We start from the raw sequence: 12,040 nt of genomic DNA, 5'->3' as shown, positions 1-12,040 counted from the left end.
TTTTGGCCCAAGGACGAATGTTATTGGAGATGGTTCGAAAATGCCATTTTCAATATAAAGCCTTCTATTAAAAAGTCGTTATATAAATAACTGTAAAACGAAATGGTACAGGGTATTTAATGGTGGCTGCATCCCAGTACAGTGTTTTACATGTTTTAATATTAACTACTTTTTTGGGTACAGTGTTCTACATGTTTAAAACTAACTGCTTTGTTGAGGATTTTGTTAGAATCGCCATAGTTTCGAAAAATTGTAGATTTTTGTAGTACATTGCCTAGGACAGTTTCGTAGGCAATTGTTGCAAATTAAAAATCACATCTATTTGGCATTTTTTTTTTCATGGACTATAACATCCTTACTAGAGTGTATAGGAAAAATGTTAGTCATAAATGCAGAAATAGATATTAACAATTAATAATATAAAATCATGTGACAAAATTTTGTTCAGATTTAATGAACTTTAAACATCTATTACTTCAGGCTCTTCATATCATCATTTATGACAAGATGATATTAAGTTTGTGCAAACGGTTGTAACATCCAGAAAGATTATATCCATCACTCGTCTGGCCATGTATTTTTATATTTAACCTACGGGTCGCAAGTTTTGGCCGAAGGGCGGACGCTACCAAAAATGGTTCGAATCTGACCTCTTCCAATATTAGTTCTCCTATTGAAAAGTCCTTAAATAAATAACTGCAATTAAGTGAAATGGTGTGCGATGTTTAGTAGTGACTGCGTCTCTGTAGTGTTTTACATTCGGTTCCACCTGTGCAGCTCATGTGGTTCGATTTTTGATCTGGAAAATTTTCTCAACCATATTCTCAATCCACTTCATAAATCGGACTATTCACTTTTTTAAAGGCTTGTCCCTCAAAAAACACCATTTACAAAGGGTTTATGCAAATAGCTCCTACAGGCACAATTTCGAGGCAAAAATTTGCTACTGTCTATTATGGAAGTTTCAATGTGTGCCTCTACTTTGTATAAACAATATTCCGTTGATATAACTTCATTTCGCTGCTCTAAATATAAAAATAGCTTTTTGCTCTGCTTTATAAACATTTATGCTGCTGGCTGGCGGCAGTCTTTGCAGAAATGCTTTGTCACTGTTCTTCATACATTTACGATTACATAGGTATATTTGTAAGTTTCAAAAAAGAACATGTGCTACCTTATGAACACGTCAGCAAAATATTACGATTTATTGATTAGATTTAGGAATTAATTTTTGAAGTAATTAAATTAATTGTTTGATTTAAAAGAAAAGGAAACTGAATAGATTTTCGTGGAGTAAACCAAATCGAAATAATTTAATATAAAAAGAACGAAAACGTAAACTCTTCTCGATGCTTAGTTACAGATAGTTATTCCTTTAACTAAAAATCGTCATAAGCGAATAAACATTCATAATTTTGACAATCGTAATTTAATAGTATAGTAGGTAGTACGTTAAGAATTCAGATAATCTTCTTTTTTTTATTCCACTCATCGAGATGGCACTCACTAGAGACCGAAGTACAACAATTCCGAAAAAATTATCAGTTTTCACATTACAAAAAGAAAACGGCTTAAAAATATCGCCAGTCAGACCAAACGAAAAGCTAATAAAAAAGAAGTCAATGACAAAACACTCACACTGCAATGTAAGCTCACCCGAATTGCGCGGAAAATGTGTTTGAGAAAAAAAAGGAACCTGCGTTAGTAAACAAATTTCTTTAACACTGACTTATCAAAACGTAGTAAGGGGAAAAAATAAAAATTTTCCTATTCTCAAAACACATTCAATGATTTAGCGTATCAAAAGTTCATAGTTATAAAGGAGAAACTTTACATACACAGATACAAAAGCAGATATATTTGCATTAGTACATGAACTTACCTTACAAATGCGAAGCCCCGACTTTCACGGGTATAACGATCGCGTGGTATGTATATATCGCCAACCTCACCGCAACGTTCAAAAACACGTCGCAAATCTTCCGGTGTAGTGCGGTAAGTCAAATTATCAACCTAAAAAAAAGAATAAATTATTAAAATTTTGCTATTACCGAAAAAAAAATCTTCCTCTCAGACGCCATATTGTTTTTCAAGCTTTCTCCATATACATACACAAGCATTAAATAATTGTAAAAACTTTTCATTCCTATCAACTTACTTTTAAAGAAATCATGCCGTCAATTCTTGGAGGAGGTCGTCCACCACTATTGTGACTCATTTCTATATATTATTAAATGAAAGTTTTGAAAAAAAATTATTTTAAAAAATTTCACTTTTTATTTCCAAGAAATTTTTTATTACAATTTTTTCTCAAATATGGCGGAATGCCTGAAATGTTACAACGCGCACGTCCTCCCAGCAAGAATTATTAAAGGAAAATGGCACGTATTGCGATAAAAGTGGTACCGTATCATAAGCACAAAGATGAATATCGTGCTTAGAGGGGGAGTTGCTAGGTTTGAAAACTCTTACCTTAATTTTCTATCGCAGAGAGTTACCATTTCTTAGTAAAACTTTAACACAACTTGCAAGAACTATGATAAAAATTAAGAATATTCTTACGAGCAAGTAATATTTTTGATATGTTATATTATGTAAAATTTTAGTAAAACTCAAAAAAAAAAAAAAAGCGCCCTTCGAAGCCTATGCATTACTTTTATGCCAATTTCTTTACTCTTATTATTTTTAATCGCTTATTTTTGCTCGATATGTTCAAGAATTTAACTCTTACAATGATCAAGTCAAACTCATGCTTTCTTTCATTAAAAGAAGTTTTACAATGATCGCCAAAAATAAGTGATCTTACGTAGGTACGCGCTGCTGTGCCAAGAAAAACTTACCGATTATAGATAACATCTCTACCATTGCCCGTTCCTGATTCAAATGTCAATCTAAAAAAGTCATTGTTACAAGTGATTGTACGCCTGGGAAGATAAAATCTTAAATGAATGCATAATTTTTCAAACACTAGTAAATAATTCCATCCTTATCACACATAATTTGTTTTTTATGACGGGTACGTAAAAAGAAGTGGCTGTTGAACCGTGATATGTTGTATAATGTCTTTGAAAAGCCTACAATAATTTACATGAATTGTTTCTATAGCGATCTCTCGCCATGACCTGATCATATTGCTGCGGCATGGCTGGGAGTTCCTTCGGCTCCCGGCAACTGGCCTTGCGCATAGCTCATAGATGAAGCACGAATAGGAGATATTTTGTACTATTTGCATATTATCATCAAAAATATTATCCAATCGATTCCGAATCGAGGTCGGTGAGGTAATGCTTTTCACGGGTATATAAGCAAAACCTCCTAGTCATGCTGTATTTCTTATATTTTTGCACGTCGTTTTACTGTAGAAATTTAATTTTAAATCTTTAAAAATCATACAGCAAGTAGCCGTATAAACATGACTCAACTGTAGGGGAAAATAAAATTAAATAAAAGCTGAACTGAAAGGTTATTTTCGTTTTTTTTTCTATTTTATATAAAATTCAATTTGAATATACATTCACGCAAAGATGTGTGAGTCAAAATAAAGACTTTAAGCATTCTATCAATATATATCCTCAATAGATCCTCCTTCTTACATTTTGATTCGAATATATTTTCTGAATTTCTTGAGAGCAATCAGCTTGAACTTGTGATCTGGATCTTTACTTATATTGTGTCGATTTGTTCTCTGATTCCTCATCAGTCACTTTGTCAAATCTTATTGCTGCGACGGCCTTCAAATCTAGGCAGTTTAATTTGAAGATGATCTTCACATGATTCATTTGCGCACGCTAAAAATTTGTTGGTCTTCGTTTCCTTTTTCCATTTCTCTGGTTAAAATTTTGTCTTCTCTATTTTTCCTAAAGTATTAATTTCCAATCGGTAGTTTCTTCTTCAGCAAGCCAAGGTAATTTTCGATTAACTGTATCTGTCCCGTCCGGATGAATTTTACTAGCTTTTATTGTTTAATATGCATCCCGTCGATCTTTGTTGAGTGACTCTCTCGCATAGCATTGCCTCTTCCCCGCATTGAGTTTGGCTTGACTCGACAAGATTATAATTGAGTGATACGGCTCTCAAACAATCAAGCGGTTCTGATTTTTTAAATTTTGTAGCTATGTTAACTTAGTGCAAAGAATTTTTTCACTATTTTAAGCTGCTTTTAAAAATTTCTTTGCCGCAAAATATTTAACCTTCGAGATTTTGCATTTAAAAGTACTAACATAAACGTGCAGCAGACCCATTTTTTTGAATTTCTTCATGTTGATAATTTCGGGCCAAAATGATTGCGCCTTAAGTTTTTTCAAGTTTTATTATTTCTCTGCATGAAGATTTTAGCGTTTTGAATTTTTCTACTTGATCAAAGGTGAAAATATCATCTTCAAAAAGAGAAGGTGCTTAGTTTACAGCTTCTCTGCTCTTGACAGTGCCCAGGGTAAGCAGAGCTGTTAACCTTTGTAGGAAATGTCTACTAAAATATAAGGAAAAAATACGGACATATAACGGACAGAAATCCGTTACATAATCGTATTTAATGTTTATAAATTTTTCAAAGTATTTGAAAAATTATAAAAAACGAAAACAAATAGCTATGAAATTAATTCGTTCCATCTATTAAGCCAATTAACACTTTCCACTATTTATGCTATTAAGACTACACGTAGTAATGGATCTTTACCGTCTGGTAACACCGCAACGTGGCCATTTTAAGTGAATAAGAGAAGAATAGTCGCGCTGTTGGCTAAGTTATATGAAAAGAAATTATGTTAAGAAATAATATTAACATAAACAAATAAAGAAATAAGTGTTTAATAATTTAGCCAAAAAGAAAACAACAGACAGTTTTATCAATTAAGATACTTAAGACAATTTCCGAAGGAGTTGCGACAAATTTGTCATAGAAAAAAAGAAAATAGAGCAGTAAGAGAAGAGAAAAACGTACGGTGTTAAAATTCCTTTGTCGTATGTTGAGAAAGTGAAAAACGTGATTCCGAAAGAGTGTAAAACAGTGAGAAAGAAGATTAAAAGAAGGAACGTAAAAGTGTGTGCGTTGAAGGGCGAAGATAAATCTGACGTTGAGTGAATTTACAAAAAGAAAAAAAAAAATCGAAAAAAACGTGTCCGTCTGTGTTGACCACTGCAGGAATAACCTAAAGACTAAATAATTATTTTTTTTTTTTGGCAGACTTTAAACAAATATAAGTAATCTGAGCTATATATCATAGATATAAAGCGACCGGTGCTTCGTATTGTTAGAGGAAGTGCTAACAGAGAAAAAGCAGAAAAATGGCTCAAGAAAATACCGAGATGGCCACCAAATTTTCTACGCTAAACGTCAATGCCGCTGAATTTGTGCCAAGTTTCGGTTTTAGTAGTGCGGCGGCGGCGAGTGTATCATTGAATATTAACAGCGAACCGGCAGTACCGGTTACGACAAGTGATGTTGTTATGGATAGTGAGCCAGCTTCAGGTAGTGGCACTCCTGCTACCACACCTAATTCAGAAGGCTCTGGGTCCGCTTCTACAAATCCTGTTATTGTGCAGGAAGTAGAGACAGCTGCTGACTCACCTATGGAAACCTCACCATTCAAGATTGCTGCAGCACCTGTGGAAAACATTAATACAGCCGACAATATTGAAGCAAATAATGGTAAATAAAAAGTGTAAAGTGTTAAGTGGGCGGTTACATTATAGTAACATAAAGTGACGTCATGATTAAAAGGATCTAAAAAGCGTTTTGTGTTTCTATTCCTTTTTTATTTCTTATAGAAACGTGTACATAACCTCAAATCTAGTTCAAAAGAAAATTTAAAAATATTTGTAATTGCTCTTAGAAAAGGTCTTAAATTCATGCTACGCTCCCTCCGCTCCCTCTTGAAACTCGTAAAATTGCGCTATTTTGTTTTGTATTCTTTCTTACATTTCGGTTTTTGTTTTATATATTTATATTCTCTCTCCACTTCATCGCCTAATCTATTTCGTATTGTTGGCTCATGCAGCTTTCAGTGGCTTTTATTGCACTTAGTGCTGTCAATTTGACACGTTAGCTAAATATTAAAATGACTTGGTTAGTGGTTGAGATTATCAACCTTAGGAAAAATGTATTATATTCACAAATAATCTGAAATAAGTATTCGATCAAATTGATTTAGACTAACGTGTCAAGGCGTTACTTTTCGTATATCACAAAATGTTTCTTAAAAGAGAATGGTTTTCTTTAGATTGAAGATTGCTTACCTGGCTATCTCAATGAAGTGGTTTATGGTTTATGTAAACGTGTTCATTTGCCGTTTAAGCTTAACCTTGTTATTTCGCTTATGTTTTGAAGTTTGTTTCTATTAAATGCAATGCAAACAAACAACATATTTGTGCTTATATAGATAAGCGTATATATGAAATTTTCAAAATTACAGATTTAACATATGTTATGACTAATAAGTGGTTCGTGCAGTTTAGAAATAAAACTATTGATTATATTTATAACTCCTTGCCATGTATGTAAGCCACTTTTAGTATCCAATCCCCCTGCTCACTATGAACATGATTATTCAATGTAAAAAACCAATGGGCATCTCTTGTCGAAAATACGACAATCAAATCTTTAAAGAGTAGTAGTCTTACTCCTAGTACTCTATTCTAAGTGCGAATATTTCTTTGAAAATACGTTTGCTATTAGTTATTTTCTTCATTTTTTAGTATGCGTTACTTTCAGTCTCGTCTTCATCGATAATGGAGGGCATTTCAATAATTTAAACTTTCTACAGTAATAATTACTTTCTACAGAATGAATAACATAGTCCAAAACACTCAGTGCTGAGTTGCAAATGTACACAACATTTTGAAGATAGTACTTCGTTAATAGATCGTTGAGCATATCAACATTCGCCCGGCTATTTTGTTCACACTAGGGTTCGTGTGATCGGAAATTTTGGATCGTGAAGCACCAAGTGTGTCCCCTAGATGTTCTTCAGAAGAATTGATTTTTTCATACACATTTAGTCCAGTGAGTTTCTATGCGTGCACGGAAAACTGGACAGCGCAATAAATACTCTGTTGTTACCTGTGGGGTGGGAAGCACGATTGATGCATGTGGATGAAGGGATTTTTGATACCTAACTAGAATAGGTCTAACTCTACCTCAATATGGTAATAACTTGTTTTCTTTCTTTTTTAAGAAAATGATCCTGTGGACAGTTGGGACGTTGAAGATGAGCCCATAATAACGCCCGAAGATGAAGGCGTTGACGATATCGAAGATGGCGAAGGGGAAACTACGCCAAAAGTATCTAAGAAAAAACCTCCTAAAGTAGAAGAATCGCGAAGCAAAAAAGAGCATGTTAATGTCGTATTTATTGGTCATGTAGGTAGGTAATAGTTTAATCATTAAGGATTTGACTGAAAAATCAATTATGTGATTTTTTGTTTTTTTTTTTTCTTTTTCTTATCAAATAGATGCAGGAAAATCGACTATCGGCGGACAAATAATGTCGTTGACCGGCATGGTTGACAAACGTACTTTGGAAAAATATGAACGTGAGGCTCGCGAAAAATCTCGTGAAAGTTGGTATCTTTCTTGGGCTTTAGATACAAATCAGGAAGAACGTGACAAAGGTAAAACTGTCGAAGTGGGCCGTGCCTTTTTCGAAACGGAACGTAAACATTTTACTATCTTGGATGCTCCTGGACACAAGAGTTTTGTGCCGAATATGATTGGTGGTGCTGCTCAAGCCGATTTAGCCGTTCTGGTAATATCAGCGAGAAAAGGTGAATTCGAAACAGGGTTTGATCGTGGTGGGCAAACCCGAGAACATGCAATGTTAGCTAAAACAGCAGGTGTTAAGCATTTAGTGGTATTGGTGAACAAAATGGATGATCCCACAGTGAATTGGGATGAAGCACGCTACAACGAATGTAAAGACAAAATTCTACCATACCTCAAAAAACTCGGTTTTAATCCCACGAAAGATTTAACATTTATGCCATGCTCGGGCCTAAGCGGTGCCGGTCTACGTGATCCTATACCCGAATCGATTTGTCCTTGGTATAGAGGGCCGGCCTTCATACCATTCATTGATGAGTTGCCTTCGTTAAATCGCAAATTAGATGGCCCGTTCATCATGCCTATAGTGGACAAATATAAGGATATGGGTACGGTGGTAATGGGGAAAGTGGAATCGGGTTGCGCGCGAAAAGGACAAAATTTATTAGTTATGCCCAATAGGGTGAGTTAAGCAAAATAACTTTAAAATTGAACCTATAAAATACGTGATGAATTTCAGACACAAGTAGCTGTTGATCAATTATGGTCCGATGACGATGAAGTAACATCTGTGGGTCCCGGCGAAAATGTCAAAATCAAGCTGAAGGTCAGTGAAAGAAAAATGCAATGTTTTTCAAAATGTTAATTTCCTTTTATGTAGGGCATCGAAGAAGAGGATGTATCACCTGGGTTTGTTTTATGTGATGCCTCTAATCCTATTAAAACTGGTAAAATTTTTGATGCTCAAGTGGTTATACTCGAACATAAATCCATTATTTGTGCGGGCTACTCAGCTGTCATGCACATACACTGCGCTGCTGAAGAAGTTACCGTTAAAGTGAGTTATTTGCTGTTTATTCTTTGAGCTACATGTACGAAATTACACTCGCGTCTTGACGTCGTTAGATAGCATAATTCGATTATGTTTCGAAACTAACTGTGTTTTCCCAAAAAAATGTAAAAGTACTGCAAATGTAAGAAGTTATGCGTAGATTTCGTCGGCGTTAGATCACGGGTGAAGTTTACTCGATAGAGACAAATTCAAGAAATGATTAATACCCTAAATGATGAGCGAATAATGAAAGAATACGGAGGTCTTAGACGGAATTTGTTTTTATCATCATTTGCGCGGATGAAAAATCAAATACTCTCATGTTGTACCACGTGACTGTCGTCTTGCAAAACCTTATTAAGAAAATTTTTTAATATCGCATAACACCGTATAATGTAATATCAATCATTTTATGACATTATATGATAGTTGCATATGATCGTCGTATTTGCATACCACTACTACTACTAAGTGATAATCATAATCGGACGTGCATATGTTGTTTTTTGCTACTATATATATGGCTTTTTGATATATTTTGTATTATACAATATAGTTGTATGTGTTTCTGCTGAAAACGCGTTGCATAACTGATTCACTCAATTTTTAAGCCTAATCCAAGGAGAGTGTGAAAAAAGCAAGAAAGTTATATTCTCCATGGGCGAAATATTTCCTATCTTCATTTCAAATCAATTTATCATATTGCAAAATATGTTTTCAATAGCGAGACATTCTGTTACGGACTTATTCCGAATTGCAATATATTTGTTCAAATTTTTACATTAACTTCCAACATTGGTTACAACTGTGCTTTCGCTTCTTGCAAGCTTATGCAAGAACTAATTGCATACATTCTTGTTGTTCATTTAGTTAAAACGTTGACGTCGTAATAATGTTTTTCGACAAATAGACGATTACGTGGACGAAACAACATTATTACATTTGCATGGAAACCCGCCTGACCCAGTTTCTACAATGACTATAAAAATATCATGCAATGTTAAATACAATTCTGTCGCCATGATCGAGGAACAGAATAAAATTTTTTTAGCAATTCGTATCGATTTATTAACGATTGCAGATCGGAAAAGTTTTTGACTGCAGTTGTCGGTGTCTATGGGTGAAAGAAAAGAAATTATGACACTAGCGAAGAAAATTTTGAAAAAAAAAAAAAAATTTTAAATTTTGAAAACTGTTTTTTTTTTTTTTTTTTTGCCAACTCAGAATCATTGGATTATTTTCGTTTCATTTATTTAGGCTCTTATTTGTCTGGTAGACAAGAAGACGGGAGAAAAATCAAAATCACGTCCACGATTTGTTAAACAAGATCAGGTAGCAATAATGAGAATTGAATGTTCGGGTATGATATGCTTGGAGCAATTTAAACTATTCCCACAAATGGGAAGATTTACTCTGAGAGATGAAAGTAAGTAAACAATATTTTGTCAAGATCTTTTTATCTAATTATTTTAATTAATTAATTCTCGCTGTCCTGCAGACAAAACTATTGCTATTGGTAAGGTGTTGAAGGTGATTGAATAAATTGAGCAAAGCTTAATACTGTTCTGTTCTTAATTCATTTGAGAGCTGCAAGCCCCGCCTTTTTTTAAATTATAAAGACCTAAACGCAAAACGAAATATTTTTCTTTTATTATAAAAACAAAACCAACTAATAAAATAACAAAGAAAACCAAATCAACAACAACAACAATAATAGAAAATGGTTTTAAAGCCGCTACTACTGCTACGGACGTTATTAGTAAAATCATTAAAAAATAAATAAATAAATAAAAAAAAAGAAAGAAAAAAGGGAATTTCATACTAGGTATTCTTGCAGTACCAACACAAAATCAACAAGAACAACAAATTACTCGGTAATCCTCAGAACCAACAACCGAAGACACAAAAAAGCATACATTTAATATAATAAAATGAAAACTTTTTTTTCAAACTAAAAACTAAACTGGATTATGAAACGAAAAAAGTAAATAAAAATAAAATAAAGCCGTATAGAGATCGTATATATTTAAACAAATACATTATATTAATTATTATTAAAAAATTTAAAAAATAATTGAAAGCTAAACAATAATCTTATATATATATTTTTTTGTTAACATTAAAGAAACTTAAACAAACAAAGGTAAAAATCAACGCTGAGGAGTAGATAAAATATTGTGTTTTTATAATAAAATGCTGAAAAAATAAATACTTCTTTTCAGAAACATAGTCAACACAACCACAATAACATTAACTTTAAAAAGAGAAAAAAAAACATGTATTTTTTACTTAAGTTGCACACAAATACATATACAGATAAACACACACACACACACATATATATATATATATATATATATATATATATATATATATATACATATATATATATATATATACATACATACACATTACTGATGTGAGCCTATAGTCACTTTAAAACCATTAAAAGCAAAGCCTGGGCTTACACCTATATACAGACGCTTCACGGACCACCACTCAATATATCAGACAAATAACGTTTTTATTTCTTTTTTTGTTTTCCTTCTCTCCCCTTAATTTTTTAAAATTTTTTTTTTATAATTTTTAATTTCGTTTGTATAAATTTTAGTATTTTATCATAAACCCTATATATGTATTGATAAATACGAAACTTATGCTTGTTGTACTGTTACTCTCATTAAATTGAAAAAAAAAAAAACGAAAAGTAAAATCAATTGCAGAACAAACTTTCAAACTTGAAAATACTTGGAAATTTTTATCTCATCATAGTTTAGTAAAAAAAGAAACAAAAAAAAATCATTTAAAAATTAAGAAACAAAAAACCAAAATAGGAAATTGAAATAAACAAATTATTTTCGCCGTACGGTGAATATAGCATACCAACCACCATCACTGCTAGCATTACTTTTGTCTGTTATTTTTTAAGACTGAATTTATGTAAAATTTTAATTTTCTTTTTTTTTTTTGTTAAACCGAACGGTGTCTGTCGGTTTGTAAATTTCACTTCATTTGTTTCTAAGCACAATCTCAATCAATTAATTAGAGGCATTCTTGCCCTAAAACATATAAGCGAAAACATGGCGTTCGGGCGTGATAACAATCGCTGTTTCTTCATTTTTTTCTTCATCTCTTATTTCCATGAGAGCGTTACATAGTTAAAGACAGCGTTTACTTAGAAAAAAATACCGCTTCCGCTTTTCAGTAAATTATCGGCATAACCTAGTGACTTGAATTTTATTATGCTTTGCTCAATTCCATCAGTAATCTCAAGATATTTATTGGTTGTCCACGCATGTGCATAAGTAATTCTTTAGTTGAAGGCTTCACTTGCATAAGCAATAAAGTGGAATTCTCTCAAATAGTGTGAGAGCGCTTGTATTCCATTTCCATATTTTCATTGCAGTCGGAGAACTCTTGATCTTACCTTGGTAAAAGAAACTTCCCTTCAA

At 32.9% G+C, this 12,040-nt stretch overlaps 2 protein-coding genes across 4 annotated transcripts in view; one reads left to right on the top strand and one right to left on the bottom strand.

Moving 5' to 3' along the window:
• Positions 1 to 2,395, bottom strand: part of LOC119633152 (serine/arginine-rich splicing factor 2) — a 5,949-nt gene extending 3,554 nt beyond the window's left edge. For 2 of the 3 annotated variants that reach the window (XR_005246853.1, XM_038026477.1), the window contains exons 1-3: positions 2,302 to 2,395; positions 2,159 to 2,220; positions 1,883 to 2,013 (exon numbers count right to left, since the gene is read on the bottom strand). Coding sequence is in view for 2 of the 3 variants with exons in the window: in XM_038026477.1 (XP_037882405.1) it covers positions 1,883 to 2,013; positions 2,159 to 2,218 (191 nt within the window). In the remaining variant the exon portion in view is untranslated. The other variant, XM_038026478.1, reaches the window with a different exon arrangement.
• Positions 2,396 to 4,793: 2,398 nt separating this feature from the next.
• LOC119633637 (eukaryotic peptide chain release factor GTP-binding subunit ERF3A) lies at positions 4,794 to 10,253 on the top strand. Its single transcript, XM_038027280.1, has 7 exons — positions 4,794 to 5,647; positions 7,173 to 7,361; positions 7,450 to 8,219; positions 8,277 to 8,363; positions 8,418 to 8,594; positions 9,846 to 10,014; positions 10,087 to 10,253. Exons 1-7 carry the CDS (start codon positions 5,284 to 5,286, stop codon positions 10,128 to 10,130), a joined length of 1,800 nt encoding a protein of 599 aa, XP_037883208.1. The 5' UTR covers positions 4,794 to 5,283; the 3' UTR covers positions 10,131 to 10,253.
• The last annotated feature ends 1,787 nt before the right edge of the window (positions 10,254 to 12,040 follow it).

This window comes from Glossina fuscipes, unplaced genomic scaffold (genome assembly GCF_014805625.2).
Source record: "Glossina fuscipes isolate IAEA_lab_2018 unplaced genomic scaffold, Yale_Gfus_2 2, whole genome shotgun sequence".
Classification (NCBI taxonomy): Eukaryota; Metazoa; Arthropoda; class Insecta; order Diptera; family Glossinidae; genus Glossina; species Glossina fuscipes.
This window is presented reverse-complemented; position numbering and strand designations above follow the sequence as displayed.